The sequence below is a fragment of the Strix uralensis genome, chromosome 30 (genome assembly GCF_047716275.1).
Source record: "Strix uralensis isolate ZFMK-TIS-50842 chromosome 30, bStrUra1, whole genome shotgun sequence".
NCBI lineage: Eukaryota > Metazoa > Chordata > Aves > Strigiformes > Strigidae > Strix > Strix uralensis.
In genome coordinates, this window is record NC_134001.1 from 663,628 (window position 1) to 681,167 (window position 17,540).

Genomic DNA, 17,540 nt, shown 5'->3' on the forward strand with positions numbered 1-17,540 from the left:
TGATACAGCATCTACTGATCTAGTCTTGCTGGAAGAATCCCTGCAACAAAACCACAAGAGCACTACTCAGCAGATCAGAGAAAGTATGGGACGGTTCGTAATACTTGCAAAATTATAACAATCAGTCCTATCTCATCTTCAAATATACCAGGATGTAAAGGCCAGAAAAGGAGCTAAACAGAAGAGAAACTGTTGAAAAGAACAAGTGGAATAAATTATACGAAGCTTTCCCAGGAGGTACGAGGAGTTTTCAACCATTATGGTACGGCTCTGTAACAGCCTTCAAATCCAACTCCCAAAGAGCCAAAATTCTTATTTCTTTGAGGATGAAGTTTGATCAGATGATGACTATAATTACTAATGAAAAATTGGCACTAGAAATCAGTTCTGTGTTCTGAATGCTGTGTGCTGAATGTTCTGAAAAACGCTGGGCCGGGGACTGGATGGCTGAAGTGCTACGTTTTGTATTATTTATATATTTCACGTTAGAGAGCAACAGGGATAACACTGTCAGAACCGCACTGATCTGTACTCTTAGTTACGAAAGGAACAGATTTCACCGTAGCTTTTTATAATATAAAACCCTCCGTTTTCTAGTAGTTGCATTCTAATTTTAAGAAACTGAATATATAAAAATGAAGATCTACACTTAGAAAGTAATTAAGAATAACTGTATCTCTATTTTCTCCCATTTTCTGGTTAAAAAAAAAAATGACAGCACTCTTTACCCAAAGACAGTACATGTAGAGCCATGTAATGATACTCTGCTATAGCCTTAAGAACGTCTATAAAGAGGAATAAAAACAGCCTCCCAAACCTATTTATTTATCTGAATATGGATCCACCACTTCCGTTTCCCCTACTGATAATAAATCGAGAACACAGACAGCCTTTCAAATAAATTTTCAGCACCATCATCAACACGCAGATGACCGTATACCTAAGTCAATTAACATGTCATCTAGTTCTTCCTTATGAACCATTATGGCAGAGAAACGTAAGCAAAAATCACCCCAGCACTGCACTGTAGAGATGCTTCCACAGTGTTCTTCAGTGCTCTCACCTGATGGTTCAGACTCAGCTGACTATACAAGAAACAATTCTTCTGTCGACTAACTTACACTTTATACAAAGCTCTCACACACGTGCCGAAATATATACACACAGAACAATTGTAAAGTAGCTTTTCTAGCTTCAGTTCTTCAGAACTAATCGAAAGCATTTATACTTACGTCGATGTAGAAGTGTGAACTGTGCTGCCAATTCCTTTGCACCTTCTACTGTCGCGCAGAGTCTGTCTGGCATGAAATAACCATCTGCAATACTGGCAATAACCACCTTGAACACCAGGAGTATTTTCCCATCCTGAGTTGTGGTTGAGTACAAGGAGTATTCTGGTGGTGTCCAGTTACTTTTATTGCAGACATAATCCAGATGCATCACTGCAGAACTGAAGTGACCGGGTTTTAAAGAATACCTGCTAGTTAGAGTAAGCTTTGTGCCTGGGAAAAAAGGGTATGTGCACCCTTCAACTTCAGAGGGGCCTGGACTACGCTGACCATTAAGACGAACTGAAGGACTTGCTGGTTCCCCTAAGGATTTTTGATGACCAGCTCCTTTGTCAGGAAACCCTAAGAGATTTTCAGAACCAGGACTCAGCTGAGCATTAAAACGCTGCTTCCAAGCTCTTCCTTTCTTACCTCGCTTTGCCAGCGCTACCTCAATACTAGCTCCATCAATGCACTTTCCATTCATTGCAGACATCGCAGCAACTGCATCTTCACGGTGGAAAAAATGAACAAAAGCACAGTCTCTCAGCTTCTTTACACGTTTAACTGCTCCTGGCTTGAACTTGTCGAATTCAGCTTTAATTGTGTCCTCTGTAGTAGATCTCAGCAAATTTCTTACACGTAATTCTTTAACTCTCTGCCTTCTTTTTTCACCAGCTTCCTCCTCAGGCTGTGCCCAGTCTACCCGAATGGTATGACCCCAGAGCTGGAGTGCTCCTCCAGCAAAGGAGCGTTACATCAATAAGGAATACGCCATGGAAAACAAAATCATTCTTGGCAACTACCTCTATAAAAAGCAAACATGATGCATGGCACACGAAACTGGGGTTTGTTGCCTGCATCTGCTTAAGCAAAATATGCAAAATATTGCTACTTGACATTATTAAAGAAAATAAGACTCCGAAAAAATTCAAAGATTCAAAATCTCTACCCTTTGGGTTCACCATAAGCTGTCGAAACACAGACGTTGTGATTTTGTGACATGCATAGACATGCACATATAAAGCAACCATAAGCAACATATTGTTTTACTTACTTTTTAATAATATTACCACTTTAAAAAGCGAGGTCAACAACTGGAAAAAGTCATCTAAATATCTAGGCACTAGCGCAAGCCTTACTCTATGTTGCAGCAGACACCAAACCCACAAACTGAAAAAAAATCCCACCCTGTGACTCGTTCCAAGCCAACATTTCCATATCACACAGCCAGTTTATTTTACATTCCGTGATCCGGCCGTATTTCTCCCGTTACTTTCCAAGGCCTGTATCAGTCTTACGGAACGCTCCTTCCTAACCCTCCATCAGCAGTTAATGCAAGACTTGCCTACATCTCAGCCTTAATGAATACAGGGAGGTTTGTCATTCACTTCAGCAACACCAAGGCTGTATTATCCATTTTAACGACTTTGCTTCTCCAACCATGTTGTTTCATTTCTTCCCTACTTAATTTCTCTTCTAGAATTCCCCTTTTTAACTGTACCTTTACCTATTCCCTCCTCTTTGTCTATTTTATCCCTTTTACTTTCCCACCCTCAAAATGTATAAAATGAGGTGCAAAGAAAAGTCATCTTCTACTTGTTAAACTCTTAAAATTATTTTCTAGTAACAGATGAAAGACCTACTTTCAAACGTTTTTAAAATACGAAACATCAATAACATCATTCATGACACTCAAAGGAAATAAGGGACACATTCCAAGCGTGGTATTTGTTAAGCTCAGCTTTAAGAGAGTTCATGTGCAGGGACTAGTGCGTGCTAATGAAAACTGGATGTGCGCCCCAGCAAACAGATATCCTGGTGTAAATTACAGTAACTTGTGTTTATAAAAAGAGATGTGCGCTCTTTCATTCCCGGAACTGCTTCAATTTCAGCTTCTTTAAAAAAAAACCCAAACAAAACCCAACAAAAAAACCCCAAACACAAAACCCTGATTCATGAACCAAAAAAGTTTACCTGAAAGGCATTACTGCAGTTTTGGAACTCTCAAAATCCCTTCAAGAAAGGAAAATCGTGATGATCCACCACCCCACGCCCCCACACAATGGAGAGAGACACTCCCCCAAAACTCAATTGATTTCCAAATAGGTTTACCTGGGATTAGGCTTCTTCTAGCCACTGCAGCTGCTCTGTGAGATTCGTATTGCACAAAAGCAAAGCCACGAGTTTTAGTTTTGTCCGTGGCATCTGGACAAACAGTGACATCTACCACTCCTTCTGTAACTTTTTTCATTTCACGCAGTATTTCTTCTTTCTTCTTTTCTTTTGGAATCCCTCCAATAAATAGTCTGCAGTTGTTCGAGCTGACGCAGACACCAATAAATCTCCCTGGACGAATTTCGTAATTATTAAGAATCTCGATGGCTAGCTGGGCTTCCTCTTCAGCAGTGTACATCACAAAAGCACAGCCTCGATTCTCACCGCTGAATCTCATCATCAGCCTGAACTCATAGATCTTCCCAGCTCTCTCGAAAACAGGAACTAATTCATCTTCATACAGATCCCGAGGAATCTTACTCACAAAAACTTCACATCCACGAGGTGGTGGAGGACCTGCCCAACCTTAAAATAAATTATCCAACAACAGTCTCAGTACAAATGCCAGACAGGCGCTCCCCCCCTGCGCCCCCCAATGTGGAGGTGGGAGTTACTTATTTATTTTTAGTCTGAACTTAAAACTAGCATATTATCATGTTATTTAATTCTCATTTTTGCTATGTTTGGATAACAGAATGCCATGAGCCCACAATTCGTATTTCTTTTAATCCCATCTTCTGGTTTTTCCAGTGGACTCTGTATGACAACCCACTGAACCCAGCATTATTTAAAGCACTGACAGGTTTGCTGTAAGAGTCTACGCTTCGATCGCTTTTCACCCCTTGAAGTTCTGTGTCAGTTATTAATACAACTGACAGGTGATAACTGAGAGAGAACTGCAGTTGTATTTTCCATTCTAACATTTTAAAGTTGCAAATGTTTCTCTGCACTTCTTGACCGTATTTGAAGAAATTTTGCTCAGGGTGCCCGTGCAGATTTATTTTCTTCCTGGACATCATTCAAAAGGTCCAAACATTTTGCTTCCACCTTCTTCATTCATCCACTAAAACAGGACTCCCTAAGGAAGGCAGGATATGGAGCCATCCTTTCTTCAATAGCCAAAACCACTGAACACTTTTCCTCTAGAAACAGACCTCAGTTTTCACGGGCTGGAGCTGGACGGTAGGAAAAAAGAAATTAAAAAAAAAAAATAATCCACAGAACAAGTAAGTCCCTAGTTCACGGCTGAAAATTTCTTGTCCTTATTTCTCCGTGCGGGAACAGAAACGACGCAACACCAATGTGATGATCAGGTCGTCCATCTTTTATTATAGTTATTGTTCTAGTTTTTTTCTATTCCTTTTCTGGTTACATTTATACTCTACTCAGTTCCGTACACGCACTCATCTATCTTCTAATAGGCTACAGGTCATCTACACGCGCTGTTCACGCGCCTCTACAAGCATTTGCATTGGTTAATTGCAATTAGCACGTAAAGCCCCAAACTTGCCAAAACTCCCTTATCTCATACCCTGTTTTGCTCAGACTTGTGTGCTTTTGCTGACCACAGGTGTTTCTCACTTATCTGCTATCTTGTGTGGTTTTGCCAGCCTTATTTTGCTGGCCTTGTCTTCGTCCTTGCATTCTTCTGTCTGCACTAACTTTCTCCCAGCGCGGCCCAGACTCCTACAGTATTCCATAAATCCCATAAAATTCCCTAGATTCCATAAATCTGTTCATTGACCTTAGTTATATCTGTACACCTCTCCTTTAAATCTTCATGTATTATCATACTATAAATGGTTTTCTAGGCCAGGTGAGACTTGACTGTTTGAGATGGCTTGTAAGAAGTTACAATGACTGTTTGTAAATGAGGAGTGTCGGTGTGAATTTTGCTTGTTTAAGATGTGGTTTCTGTGAGCTTGTGTTGCTGCCAAAGGAGACAGTCCCACTGTCAGTTCTGTTTTCCTGTTCCCATCTTGTTCTTCTGACTGGCACGCTATCCAGAGCAAGCAGCTGATCTGTCTTCAAAATTGCCCTAAAAAATCATGTATTTGTTTTCCACTTCGGTTGGCAACGTCACAGTTCTTGTTCAGTTTATGCCACCTGTGGGAATGTATCTGAAGAGTGTAGTGTAAAAAACCAAAAAGGTTAAGAAAATGAATTTTCATTGCTTTGGGTCCTCCGCTTAGATTGCTGCAGACATAATGATGTCATTAGAATTACATGGAAGAAAGTCTGAGATGGCACAGTTATAATCCTCCCGCTGTTAGCGAGATCTGTAATGTTAATTGAAGTTTGATTGCTTGAGCTGCTGCTGCTGCAAAAAAACCTTGTTTAATGTGTCCTCCAGTGATCATAGAATCTATCATAGAATACCAGGTTGGAAAGGACCTCAGGGATCATGTGGTCCAACCTTTCTCGGCAAAAGCACAGTCTGGACAAGATGGCCCAGCACCGTGTCCAGTGTGGGGGAATCCAGTGCTTCCCTGGGGAGATCATTCCAATGGCTGATTGTTCTCGTCGTGAAAAATCTTCCTCTTATGTCCAATCAGAATCTCCCCAGGTAACTTGTACCCATTACCCCTCATCTTTTCCATGTGACTCCTTGTAAAAAGGGAGTCTCCATCTTCTTTGTAGCCGCCCTTTAAATACAGGAACATGGTGATAAGGTCTCCCCTAAGCCTTCTTTTCTCAAGGCTGAGCAAACCCAATTCTTTCAGCCTTTCCTCACATGGCAGATTTCCCAGTCCTTTGATGACCTTTGTGGCCCTCCTCTGGACCCTCCCCAGCCCGTCCACGTCTTTTTTGGGTAGTGAGGACCAAAACTGAACACAGTATTCCAGGCGTGGCCTGACAAGCACTACGTAGAGTGGGATGATGACTTCTTTATCTCTGCTGGTGATGCCCTTGTTGATGCAACCCGGCATCCCGTTGGCTTGCTTTGCCGCTGCAGCTCACTGCTCACTCATGTTGAGCTTGTTGTCCGCCAGGTTCCCCAGGTCCCTTTCCACAGAGCTGCTCCCCAGCCAGGTAGATCCCAGCCTGTGCTGCACTCCTGGATTACGTTTTCCCGGGTGCAAGACCTTACACTTGTCCTTGCTGAACTTGCTGAGGTTCTTGTTAGCCCACTCCTCCAGCCTATCCAGGTCATCCTGCAGGGTGGCTCTCCCTTCCCAAGTGTCCACTTGCCCACTCAGTTTGGTACTGTCAGCAAACTGCATCAGGACACACTTGATCCCATCACCCAGATGACTTCTGAAGATCTTAAGCGGCGTTGGGCCCAACATCGATCCCTGGGGGACCCCACTTGTGACAGGTTGCCGGTTTGAAAAGGAGCTATTTACCAGCACCCTCTGGGTGCGGCCTGTCAGCCAGTTCCCCACCCACCGCACAGACCACTTCTCTAGACCGCAGAGGATGACTCGAGTACCCGGTCAAGGAAACTCTCTGGTCAGTTGGTAACTACTTGAGGAATGGTGCTTTTGGTTAGCTGTTCCGTGTTTGCTCTGTTAAATACATGTCGCTCATTGGCAAACGTGGCACAGACCAGGTCTGGTTTAAGGCAGGAGTCATAACTTAATCCCAGCTGGCAGTGCTGTGCTGTAATGCTAATTTGGTAGGCAGCTTTAAGATTAGAAGGGGGGCTTTTTGAATGGCAGGTGGCATTTACTTAGTGAGAGTCACTGTTGAATGATTTACCAGACTGAGGATGATGGTAAAAGTTTGCCGAGGTAATAAATGACCATCGTTACTTAACGTCGTGACTTCCCTACACTGTCCAGCAGAGCCTCCTCCCCTTTTGTCCTAATTAAGGTGTGCAGTTGCTTTTGTCTTTGGAGCCCCTAAACGGTGCACTGTTGGTTTATGGGTTTTTGGGTGGGCAACCGACTGGCATGATGTGAGTGATGGCAGTAGTAGCTGGCAAACTGTGTTACTTGCCGTGTCCTGTCCGACCTCAGCTGAAGTAGTTAGAAATGTTTATAAAGCTGTTGGATGCTTTATGAACCAGAGCTGGGCTTTTTCCTAGATAAGCCGTGGCAGCGTGGCTCCAGATGCATGTAGCTTCCCTGCGTACCATGTAGTTCTTAGCGTACAGCTTAGAGATGAAAATCTGTTCTCTGAGAAGGCAAAAATGTCCCCATTCCGTTAAATTTTGCTCACAAGTAAATTACGGGCCCTTCGATGGTGCTTCCATGAAGGAAAAAGTTTGAAGTTCATTACAAAATCACCTAAATATAATTTATTCTGAACTTCAAGCCAAAGTAAAATATTTAATTATGTTCTTTTTGAACTTGTCAATAGTAATTTTTTTTCACCTTGCCTCCTTATGCTTTGTCATTTCAGACTAGTACTTCCCAAATTTTGTGGTTTTTTCCTACCAGCTTTGTGCTCCTTGCTCTGTCTCCTGCGGAGAACCTTTCTTGTCAAAACTTTAGAAAAAGCTGTTAGTTATGATGTAACTGTTTGTCTGCCTTTGAAACTTCTGCCTGATTTGTCCAATTTGTTCAAAACAACCCAAAACCCAACCAAACTTTTTTTTTAAAAAAAATGCATATTTTGGGAAAATGCAGTGCCATATTTGCAGATCATAACTCCACATTTTTAAATATGCATATGCATTTTTACATGATCTGTTGAACACACCTTTCAGTGTATGTGGCAGAGAGATAACAGAGTGTGTGAATGGCCTTGGCTTAAGGGCAGGAGCACGGATCTTGCAGCAGTCAGAGAAACTCAGCGGAGAGAGGAGAAGCCTCCGAGATCTCGCTCTAATGAATCACCTGGAGCTTTAGGTGGTGAAAAGAGAGGGACGGTAATTAGAGAAAACACATTAACCTGCTATTATTGTGGAAAGAAGGGACATTTACAACGGAATTGTAGAAAGCGAGAGCGGGATGAAAGGATGTTTAAAGGAGAATAGGGGTGTCAGGGGCTCTATTTCCTGGGGACAAAGACATCAGAGGAGCCCTTGATAAAATTGAAATTAGGTCCCCAGGGAGAGGAGTTTGAGTTTTTAGTAGATGTGGGTGCCGAGAAATCAACTGTGAGAAACATTCCGAGGGGATGTAAAGTGGAAAAAGAAACTGCTCTAGTAATAGGAGCTAAAGGGGAACCATTTAAAGTACCAGGTGTCGGGGATGTAGAAATAGAATCCCAACACCGTATCGTTATAGGGGATTTACTGTTGCTGCCAGAGGCTGAAAATAACCTGGGAAGAGATTTAATGACGGAGTTAAAATTAAAAATAATAATACAAGAAAAAGAACTAAAAATTTATACATTAACGGAAAAAGACGAACAACAGATAGATCCTAAAGTTTGGTATACAAAAGGAGAGACTGGAAAACTTGAAATAAAACCTATTAAAATTAATTTAATTGATCCGGAGACACCAATTCGGATAAAACAATACCCCATTCCCCTAAAGGGCCGAGAGGGGTTGGAACCAATAATAGACGAATTACTAAGTAAAGGCACATCGGAACCTTGCATGTCTCCACATAACACACCTATTTTACCAGTTCTAAAATCGGACGGATCTTACAGATCGGTGCAAGATTTAAGGGCTGTGAATCAGCGAACTGTGGCTCGTTTCCCTGTGGTAGCAAACCCCTATATGCTACTTAACCAGCTATCCCCTGACTATATTTGGTACAGTGTCATTGATTTAAAAGATGCATTTTGGTCCTGCCCCCTAGACGAAGGGAGCAGAGACTATTTTGCGTTTGAATGGGAAGATCCATTTAATACCAGGAAACAACAACTCAGATGGACAGTACTTCCCCAAGGGTTTACTGAATCCCCCAACCTCTTTGGACAGGCATTAGGGAAATTATTGCTGACATTCAAACCATCCTCAGGAATAAAACTCCTACAATATGTAGATGATCTATTAATAGCTGGACAAACTGAGGATGATGTCAGGACAGGGACTATAGAATTATTGAACTTTCTAGGAGAAAAGGGATTAAAGGTTTCAAAGTCTAAATTACAGTTTGTAGAAAATGAAGTGAAGTACTTGGGACACTGGCTCAGTAAAGGGGAGAAGAAATTAGATCCTGAAAGGATATCAGGAATACTGTCTTTATCACCACCCGAAACAAAAAGAGAAATTCGTCAGGTATTAGGATTATTAGGATACTGCAGACAATGGATAGAAGGATATAGTGAAAAGGTAAAATTTTTATATGAAAAGCCGGTGTCTGACAGGTTGAAGTGGACTGAGGAGGATGAGAATAGATTTCAGAAACTAAAAGAAACACTGGCTGAGCCTCCAGTGTTAAGTTTACCAGATGTTAAAAGGCCTTTTCAATTGTTTATAACCACCTCAAATCAAACTGCTTATGGGGTTCTAACCCAAGATTGGGCTGGAAGTAAAAAACCAATTGGATATTTTTCAAAATTGTTAGATCCCGTAAGCAGGGGCTGGCCAACATGCTTACAGTCTTTGGTGGCAGCCGCCTTGCTCATTGAGGAGGCACGAAAAGTGACCTTCGGGTTTTCTCCTCATGATGTGCGTAGTGTACTACAACAAAAAGCTGAGAAATGGCTCACTGATAGTCGACTACTGAGGTATGAGACTATCCTAATAGAAGCACCAGAACTAGAGCTGAGAGTAACCGGTGCTCAAAACCCTGCTCAATTTTTATATGGAGATCCTAGAGGTGAATTGAGTCACGACTGCATCGAAGCAATAGAATTACAGACCAAGATAAGACCAGATCTAGAAGAAGCTGAATTATCTGAAGGCCAAAGGTTGTTTATAGATGGGTCCTCTAGAGGTGTAGATGGGAAAAGGAAATCAGGGTATGCAATAGTCGATGGAACCAAGTTAGTGGTTAAAGAATCAGGCCCTCTCAGTCCTGCATGGTCAGCTCCAGCATGTGAACTATACGCTCTATATCGAGCTCTTGAAATTTTGAAAGACACGAAAGGCACTATATATACAGACTCCAAATGTGCCTTTGGGGTGGTTCACACCTTTGGAAAGATCTGGGAAGAAAGAGGAATGATTAATACTCAGGGAAAAGATCTGGTGCATCAAGAATTGATAGTTCAAGTATTGCAGGCATTGAGAGGTCCTGAAGAAATAGCCCTAGTGCACATAAAAGGACATCAAAAAGGAACAGGATATCAAACTAGAGGTAATAATCTAGCAGATGAAGAGGCAAAAAAGGCAGCTTTAAGGGAACCAATAAAGCTATATGTAATTGAACAGGGGGTAGATTATGGGAAAAAGGTATATAACCCTCAAGAACTAACCGAGATTCAGAAGTTAGGGGCTACTATGATAGATGGGAAATGGATTCTTCCAGACAAGAGGGAGATACTACCTAAAGGATATACTAGAAGAATAATAAATAGATTACACCAAAGCACTCATTGGGGCACTAAGGCTTTAAGTGATCATTTCCTAAGGCATTTTGGCTGTATTGGAATATATGAAATTGCGAAACAAGCTACTTACGGTTGTTTAACATGTCAAAAAATTAACAAAAGAACTATGAGACAGGCCGCAGCTGGTGGAAGGAAAACAGCTTATCGACCTTTTGAGAGGATCCAGGTAGATTTTACAGAACTACCGAAAGTTGGGAGATGCAGATACCTACTAGTAATGGTGGATCAGTTAACTCACTGGGTAGAGGCATTTCCTACCACCAGAGCGACTGCTCGATCAGTAGCTAAAATATTGCTAGAACAAATTATACCACGATTTGGAATTGTAAAAGTATTTGATTCGGATCAGGGTACTCATTTTACATCTAAAATTATAAAATTAATTACAGAAGCCCTAGGCATCACTTGGGAATATCACACTCCGTGGCATCCACAAAGTTCTGGACGGGTAGAGCGAATGAATCAGACCTTGAAACAACAGTTATCTAAATTAATGATAGAAACCAAACTCTCATGGATTAAATGCCTACCCTTAGCCCTACTTCATATTAGGACTATGCCAAACTCGGAGACAGGCCTCTCACCTTTTGAAATGTTATACGGAATGCCATATTCCCAAGGTATGCCTCTGGGGCATCCACTGATAGAAGACGTAACGATTCAACAATATATTAAAACTATTGAGAAAAATCTAAAAGAATTAAGAATGAAGGGAATATTGGCCCAGACGACTCCTTTAGGATTTGCAGTGCATAAAATACAACCTGGAGATAAAGTAATGATTAAAATCTGGAAGGAGGAAAGCTTATCTCCTAGATGGGGAGGACCATTCCTGGTGGTGTTGACTACGGAGACAGCTGTAAGAACTGCTGAAAGAGGATGGACTCGTATTTCCAGGGTGAAAGGACCAGTCACAGGTGATTCAGATTGGAAGATCGAGTCAACGCCTGGAGATTTGAAGCTCCGAATGCGACGGAGTTAAAATAGGACTGGACTTACCGAGGCAGACAGAGCGACATCAACAGTAGTAAAGATCCTGAATCGTCCACATGAACCCTGTGTGTATGTATATATGTTAAAAGGTTGTAGCATTCACAGGTTTTTTTCGGTTTTAGACTGTTTTGCATGAAAACATAAGTCAGTTTGTATAGTTGAACAAAGAAACTGAAAAAAAAGGGAAGTAAGAGAGTGAGGGAAAAGCTGAGAGTAAGTCCAAGTGAGGGCAAGACCGGGTTGGCCTCCATTTTTGCTGTTAAGAAGACACAAACCCGACCGTTGGCAGCAACCCAATGGGTCCAGGGATAAACAGAAAAATGTGCCATACCGGACCTCACGATGGCGACTGGCTTTTTCCCTCATGTTGTGTGTTGGCCTCGTGATGGCTAAAAAGGGTCAAAACACTACCAGCTTATGTGACCCCTTTGAAGAGAATGAGTTTGTTCCGTTAGCAAAAACTATAAGTAAAACTTTCAATTTAAGTCACTGCTGGGTTTGTGGGGGACCTCTGGGATTGTCAAGTTGGCCGTGGGTCTCTGTGCCCCTTCCCCAGCACAAATTGTAAGTAACTATAGTGATGTTAATAATACTGCCTGGGAAGATAGTGAAAAATGGCCAGTTCAATTCCCTAACAAGGGTAAATTTTGTCTGAACCGAACTCAGAAAGGAGGAGTTGATGTGGGAGAGAGTAAGTGTCAATGGACACTTACACATAAGTTAATTAACAAAGATAGAGGTATCTATATATGGTTGTGGCTTAACGAACAAGGACGCAGCAAAGGATTCAAGGGGTTCTGGTCAGACAAAAATGAAACTGAATATGCCAAACTACGAGGAAACAGTTTTTATAATCGAACTTGTGAATGGAAAAATGACACTGGGTCCTGGTATTGTAAAAACAGCTTTTATTTTACCTGTTGTGGCATTTGCTGCCCTAATGTTTATACCATGTATGATTCCATGTTTTATTAGATTGATTCATTCACTCGTTCAAGGGATGCAAATCTCTGCAATACCAATAGATCCTGAGTTGGCCAGAGGAGAAAAGGTACACCCACTAATGATGGTTAAACTAAAGAAAACAAAACACCCAAATCCCGTACAACAAACCTTAGCCCGTTTTGAAACCCAAACACGAATCAATTTGATAAAACAAAAGGCGAGGGATTGTGAAGAATATGGTGGTGATTCGTGCTAAAATATGGTGACTTTGTTAGTGTTTATCATGTACATAAGTTAAAGGAGATTTATCATGGTTTTATTGTTAAAAGGGGTTTGGAGGTTTTTTCCCTCAGTGACTGATGCTAAGCAGGTGGAAAATTACTGGCGGGACCCCCGTCAGAAGCCCCCAGCAACAGCGGATTGTGCAGGTGAAATATGATCGGAGGAACCCTGCCAGGAGCACCGGCAACCCCAGAAAGCCCGGGGAAGTTTGAGGGACCCTGCTGCGCGTGTGGGGATGGGACTATAAAAGGGAGTGAGGCAGCACCACCCGGTGCTCGTCGGTGCGGAGCAGGAAGCCCCCCCTGCCCCCCGGCGTGCCTAGCCTTTTTGCTTGTTCTTACTGCAAATACATTTATAAAAAGAGATTTGCGGCTCTGCCTCGGCATTTATAACAAATCCGTGAAAGCAACTGCTCCGGCCGTTAAAAAAGCCAAACCTCAGACAACCCCTGGCTTCATCAAAATGAGATTCCAGAAAGTAAACAGGGCAAAGCACAAAAAAATCCCCGACAGGCAACGGCAGAAACAGCATCACTCTTATCTGCTCCAAATGGCCTCCCATCTCCTTTCAGCAAGGTTTCACAGCCCACAAACTGCACGAAGATTATGTTATCAGGAATTCTCTCTGCAGTTACAGGCAGAAGAAGGTATGGAAACAGACCACAACAACCTTGCGGCAAGGGAGAGATCAATTAATTTTCCCTTTGTCTCAGGGAGTTCAAACATCCCGCCAAGACAAACGGGACCTGTCAGAGCAGCAAGGGGACACCAGATTAAAATTGTGGGAGTTGATGAGGGTGGCCACACCGCCCCCTCAAGAAAAAAGACTTGAAGAGTTCGGATAAGAGACCAGTGGAGGAAGCAAGCGAAGCAGGGACAAGCCCCGGGGCAAAAACACCACCTGAGGAGGCCAGACGGCATGTAGGGCAGGAAGAGAAAAGAGAGAGGAACAGCAGGCGCGGAAATACCCTGTGCTATTCTCGCCGACTTGCACGCCGAGGGTGGCCGCCGCGGCCCCGTCTCCTCACGGCCCCGTCTCCTCGCAGTCCCGTCTCCTCGCAGTCCCGTCTCCTCGCAGTCCCGTCTCCTCGCAGTCCCGTCTCCTCGCGGCCCCGTCTCCTCACGGCCCCGTCTCCTCACGGCCCCGTCTCCTCGCAGTCCCGTCTCCTCGCAGTCCCGTCTCCTCGCAGTCCCGTCTCCTCGCAGTCCCGTCTCCTCGCAGTCCCGTCTCCTCGCAGTCCCGTCTCCTCGCAGTCCCGTCTCCTCGCAGTCCCGTCTCCTCGCAGTCCCGTCTCCTCGCAGTCCCGTCTCCTCGCAGTCCCGTCTCCTCGCAGTCCCGTCTCCTCGCAGTCCCGTCTCCTCGCAGTCCCGTCTCCTCGCAGTCCCGTCTCCTCGCAGTCCCGTCTCCTCGCAGTCCCGTCTCCTCACGGCCCCGTCTCCTCGCAGTCCCGTCTCCTCACGGCCCCGTCTCCTCGCAGTCCCGTCTCCTCACGGCCCCGTCTCCTCGCAGTCCCGTCTCCTCACGGCCCCGTCTCCACACGCCCTCGTCCCCGACACTGTCTCCGCCCTTCCCCACAGCACAGCCAGGGCCCGAAGCCACCTCTGTCCTCAGAGACCCCGCTCTCCCCTCAAGCGCCCCCCGCCACACCGCCACAGGAGGCCGCCGCACCAACCCCACCGATCCCTCCGCCAGCCGCCACACTCGCCTCGCCCCGCCCCGCGGCCACCGCTTTCCCTCGCTCTGCCCCGCCTAGCCAATCACCAGGCGGCCAGGGCGGGCACGGCTACAATTGACAGGCGACACCAGCCAATCATAGCAAGGCAAAGGGCGGGACGCGGCACGCGAGCGCGTTGAAAACAGGCGACGGCTGGGCGAAAGGATACCGTTAGTGCGCGTGCAGCGACCGCGCCGCTGCCTCAGCGCCTTGGGGGCGGGCGGGGGGGGAAGCGCCGCCAGCTCAGAGCTCCCCCCTGAGGGCGGGTCTGCTGGCTGCCCCCGCCGCGCCCCTCCCTCCTTTCCAGAAGGAGGGCTCGCCCTTAGCTGTTCAGGAGTTGGCTGGTGGGGTTTGGATCTTTCGGCTTCTCTCCGCTCTCACGAGGTGTATTGGGCCCTTTAGGATATGCTCTGGGGTGCGCTTGTGCTTTAGAGAGCACTTGGGGTCGCGTGGCTCCCCCTTGCTCAGTAAGACCTAAGGGAAATGGGTCTGTTTTCTTCCCTTCCTTTGCCTAAGATTTAAACGCTCAATTGTATTTACTAGTGAGGCAGAGAATCACAGAAATCTTAACTTTGGGACATGCAAATTCATCTTCATTATGAATACGTTTCAGAGCTTTTAGCAATCTAGTTTTAAATGTGTATTGCCATAAAATCGTCCCATTATTTTAGACATTTACCTACTCAAATTTGCTTATTTTCCAAAGAGAAAGCTTGTTATCCTTTCCTTAATAAGGGCATGGTAGACTAATCATGTATTTTACAAATTACATGCCTCCATTTAAAAGTTCTGCGTGGCCAAGGTACCAAAACGATTGTCTTCAAGGTTAAATTTCTCCACCTCTTCGTTTCAGGTGTCCGCTTGTTTTTACCACACGTAAATCGGCCACGAAGCCTCTTAACAGGAATGAATGTGGGGCATATCAAGTTGACTAAAGTTTGGGGCATTTTGACCTCGGCTCAGTATCCCTCTTACCTTGGCAACTGCTCACTCCCTGGCAGCAAACTCCACGTGTCTCAGCTGTTGTGGCTGCTGGGAGGCGCTGAAAGAAGGTGGACAATCTCTTCTAAGTGCAAAACCCCCAACAACCCAACCCAACTCCTCAGCAGTTTCTTTGTATTTCGTGGCAGTGCCATCTTACTGGGCGGGTTACCCGGTACAGCCATTCCCGCAGTACAAATGCCTGTTTGCTGCTCGAGGAGAGCGGGGCTGAACAGCCGCTCAGCGGGAAATGTTAACCTGTTCCAGCACTGAGCTGCTGAAGGTCTCAAGGAAAACACAAATTTGCCATCAGGTTTTTCCCTTTGTGACATGACATGAGTAAAAGAGAAAATCAAAATAACCCAGACGCATTCAATGTCCACGTTATTCTCTCTTATTCAACACCAAAGTCAGACGTAGGAACTAAAGACCCGTTTTTCTCGCTGAGCCCTGCCTCTCCAAAAGAAATGAAGGGTCCTTTTGTTCCCCACATGCGAATTGGGTACCAGAGTTCTCACTGCCCCCTTGCCCACAGCTGCTAGCTGCTTTTCCTCTCTGACACTCTCATTGGTCAGTATTACTACATTGTACTAAGAACAACTGTTTCTAACCTGTGCTGGTCTTGGATTTTGCTGTGACTCGTGATAAAGTCTGAGCTGAATATTTTGGGTTTTTCTGATAAGGCAAGATTTACAGGGGAATACAATATTTTTATCAAATCAAGCAGTGTATCTGATAACTTCAGGTCTGCCAGAAGAGTTTGCACCTGAAAGCTTCTCACAGCTAAATCAAAACTAGTTACTCCCCTCCGCGCTCTCTGAAACATGGCTTGTCTTGTCTTACACCAGACAGGATCCTCGGTGAGCAAACCCTTCAGTCAATCTTCCGTTTTAAAAAGCTAGGTTTAGCTACTTCTAGCCTTTAACACAATGCATAATTCCATCAGGTCGGAACAGCTGTAGGGGGTAAGCTGCCTCTCTCGGCCTCGAAGTAGGCGCTGCCTCCCGTGAATTCCACCTTGTTTTAATTTCTTCCCCTTCCTCTGACATAGCACTTGATTGTGTTGTGCATTCAAGAGACGTATCTCGCTCATCTCTCAGTAGCCCTTGTTTGGGTAAGTGTGGTGGAAGGAGAAGGACGATGAACATTTTAATTCCCATTTCTAGGAGTGACAACTGTTTGCAGCAAAGGGACAGTTTCTCACTGTTGTGATTTCTTCTCCTCTCCCCATACATATATAAATACCACTCATCCAAATTAATGCCCTATTTTAATACACTTATTTTTAATGAAGATTTACTAAAGGATGGGAAAGAAGACCAGGCCCCGAACAATGTTATTTACCAGAGTATTTAATTTTTTACTGCTTTATTGAATCAGTACCGTAGTATATAACTGTTTAACTTCTGATGTTTAGAAATTTCTTTTAGGATTATTTTACAAGAGGGACAGCATAATTTACAAAAAGCATTTGGCACAAATTCTGGTTAGAAAATGACTTTAAATTGCAAATAATATGCTCTCTGCCCTAAAGCTTTACACAGTTCCTATTAACAGCGAGTTAGTTTCCTCACGAATGTCTTTTTGAAACTGTCACAAATCTGACGGATGAGGAACGAGGGCAGAGTCCTGCCAAGATTATGCCATTTATTCCTTTGGCTAAATTTGAAAAGGGGAAAGAGGGCCTTTTTTCCACGTTTTACTTTATAGCACCGCCCCAGACAGTTGCTTTTCTTCCCCTTCTAACTTATTTTAGGTAGCTGTAACACAGGAGCCCGTAATGTTTTTTAACTTCTGTTTCACTGGAATGCTAGCAAGCCCCAGCATATGTATTCCTGGAGCGGCTATTCCTGCAGTTGTAATACACTGTAATAGAAGCATCAGCTTTTTTTGTCAGT

At 44.1% G+C, this 17,540-nt stretch overlaps 2 protein-coding genes across 3 annotated transcripts in view; one reads left to right on the plus strand and one right to left on the minus strand.

Moving 5' to 3' along the window:
- LOC141936003 (kinesin-like protein KIF20B) overlaps positions 1 to 17,540 on the plus strand; it is a 44,688-nt gene that overhangs the window by 10,792 nt on the left and 16,356 nt on the right. The gene's annotated exons all lie outside the window — the stretch shown is intronic.
- On the minus strand, positions 51 to 6,616 carry LOC141935924 (putative RNA-binding protein 46). Its single transcript, XM_074852610.1, has 3 exons — positions 6,535 to 6,616; positions 3,384 to 3,851; positions 51 to 2,006 (listed from the first exon to the last, which is right to left on the minus strand). Exons 1-3 carry the CDS (start codon positions 6,614 to 6,616, stop codon positions 1,195 to 1,197), a joined length of 1,362 nt encoding a protein of 453 aa, XP_074708711.1. The 3' UTR covers positions 51 to 1,194.

What these genes read in the sequence shown, in the direction of transcription:
- LOC141935924 (XM_074852610.1), bottom strand. Translation starts at nt 6,616, where the DNA reads ATGTTGGGCCCAACGCCGCTTAAGATCTTCAGAAGTCATCTGGGTGAT. An exon ending in CCTGATGCAGTTTGCTGACA is followed by an intron (nt 3,852 to 6,534) that starts GTACCAAACTGA and finishes ATTTATTTTAAG; the next exon opens with GTTGGGCAGGTCCTCCACCA. An exon ending in TAGAAGAAGCCTAATCCCAG is followed by an intron (nt 2,007 to 3,383) that starts GTAAACCTATTT and finishes CCTTTGCTGGAG; the next exon opens with GAGCACTCCAGCTCTGGGGT.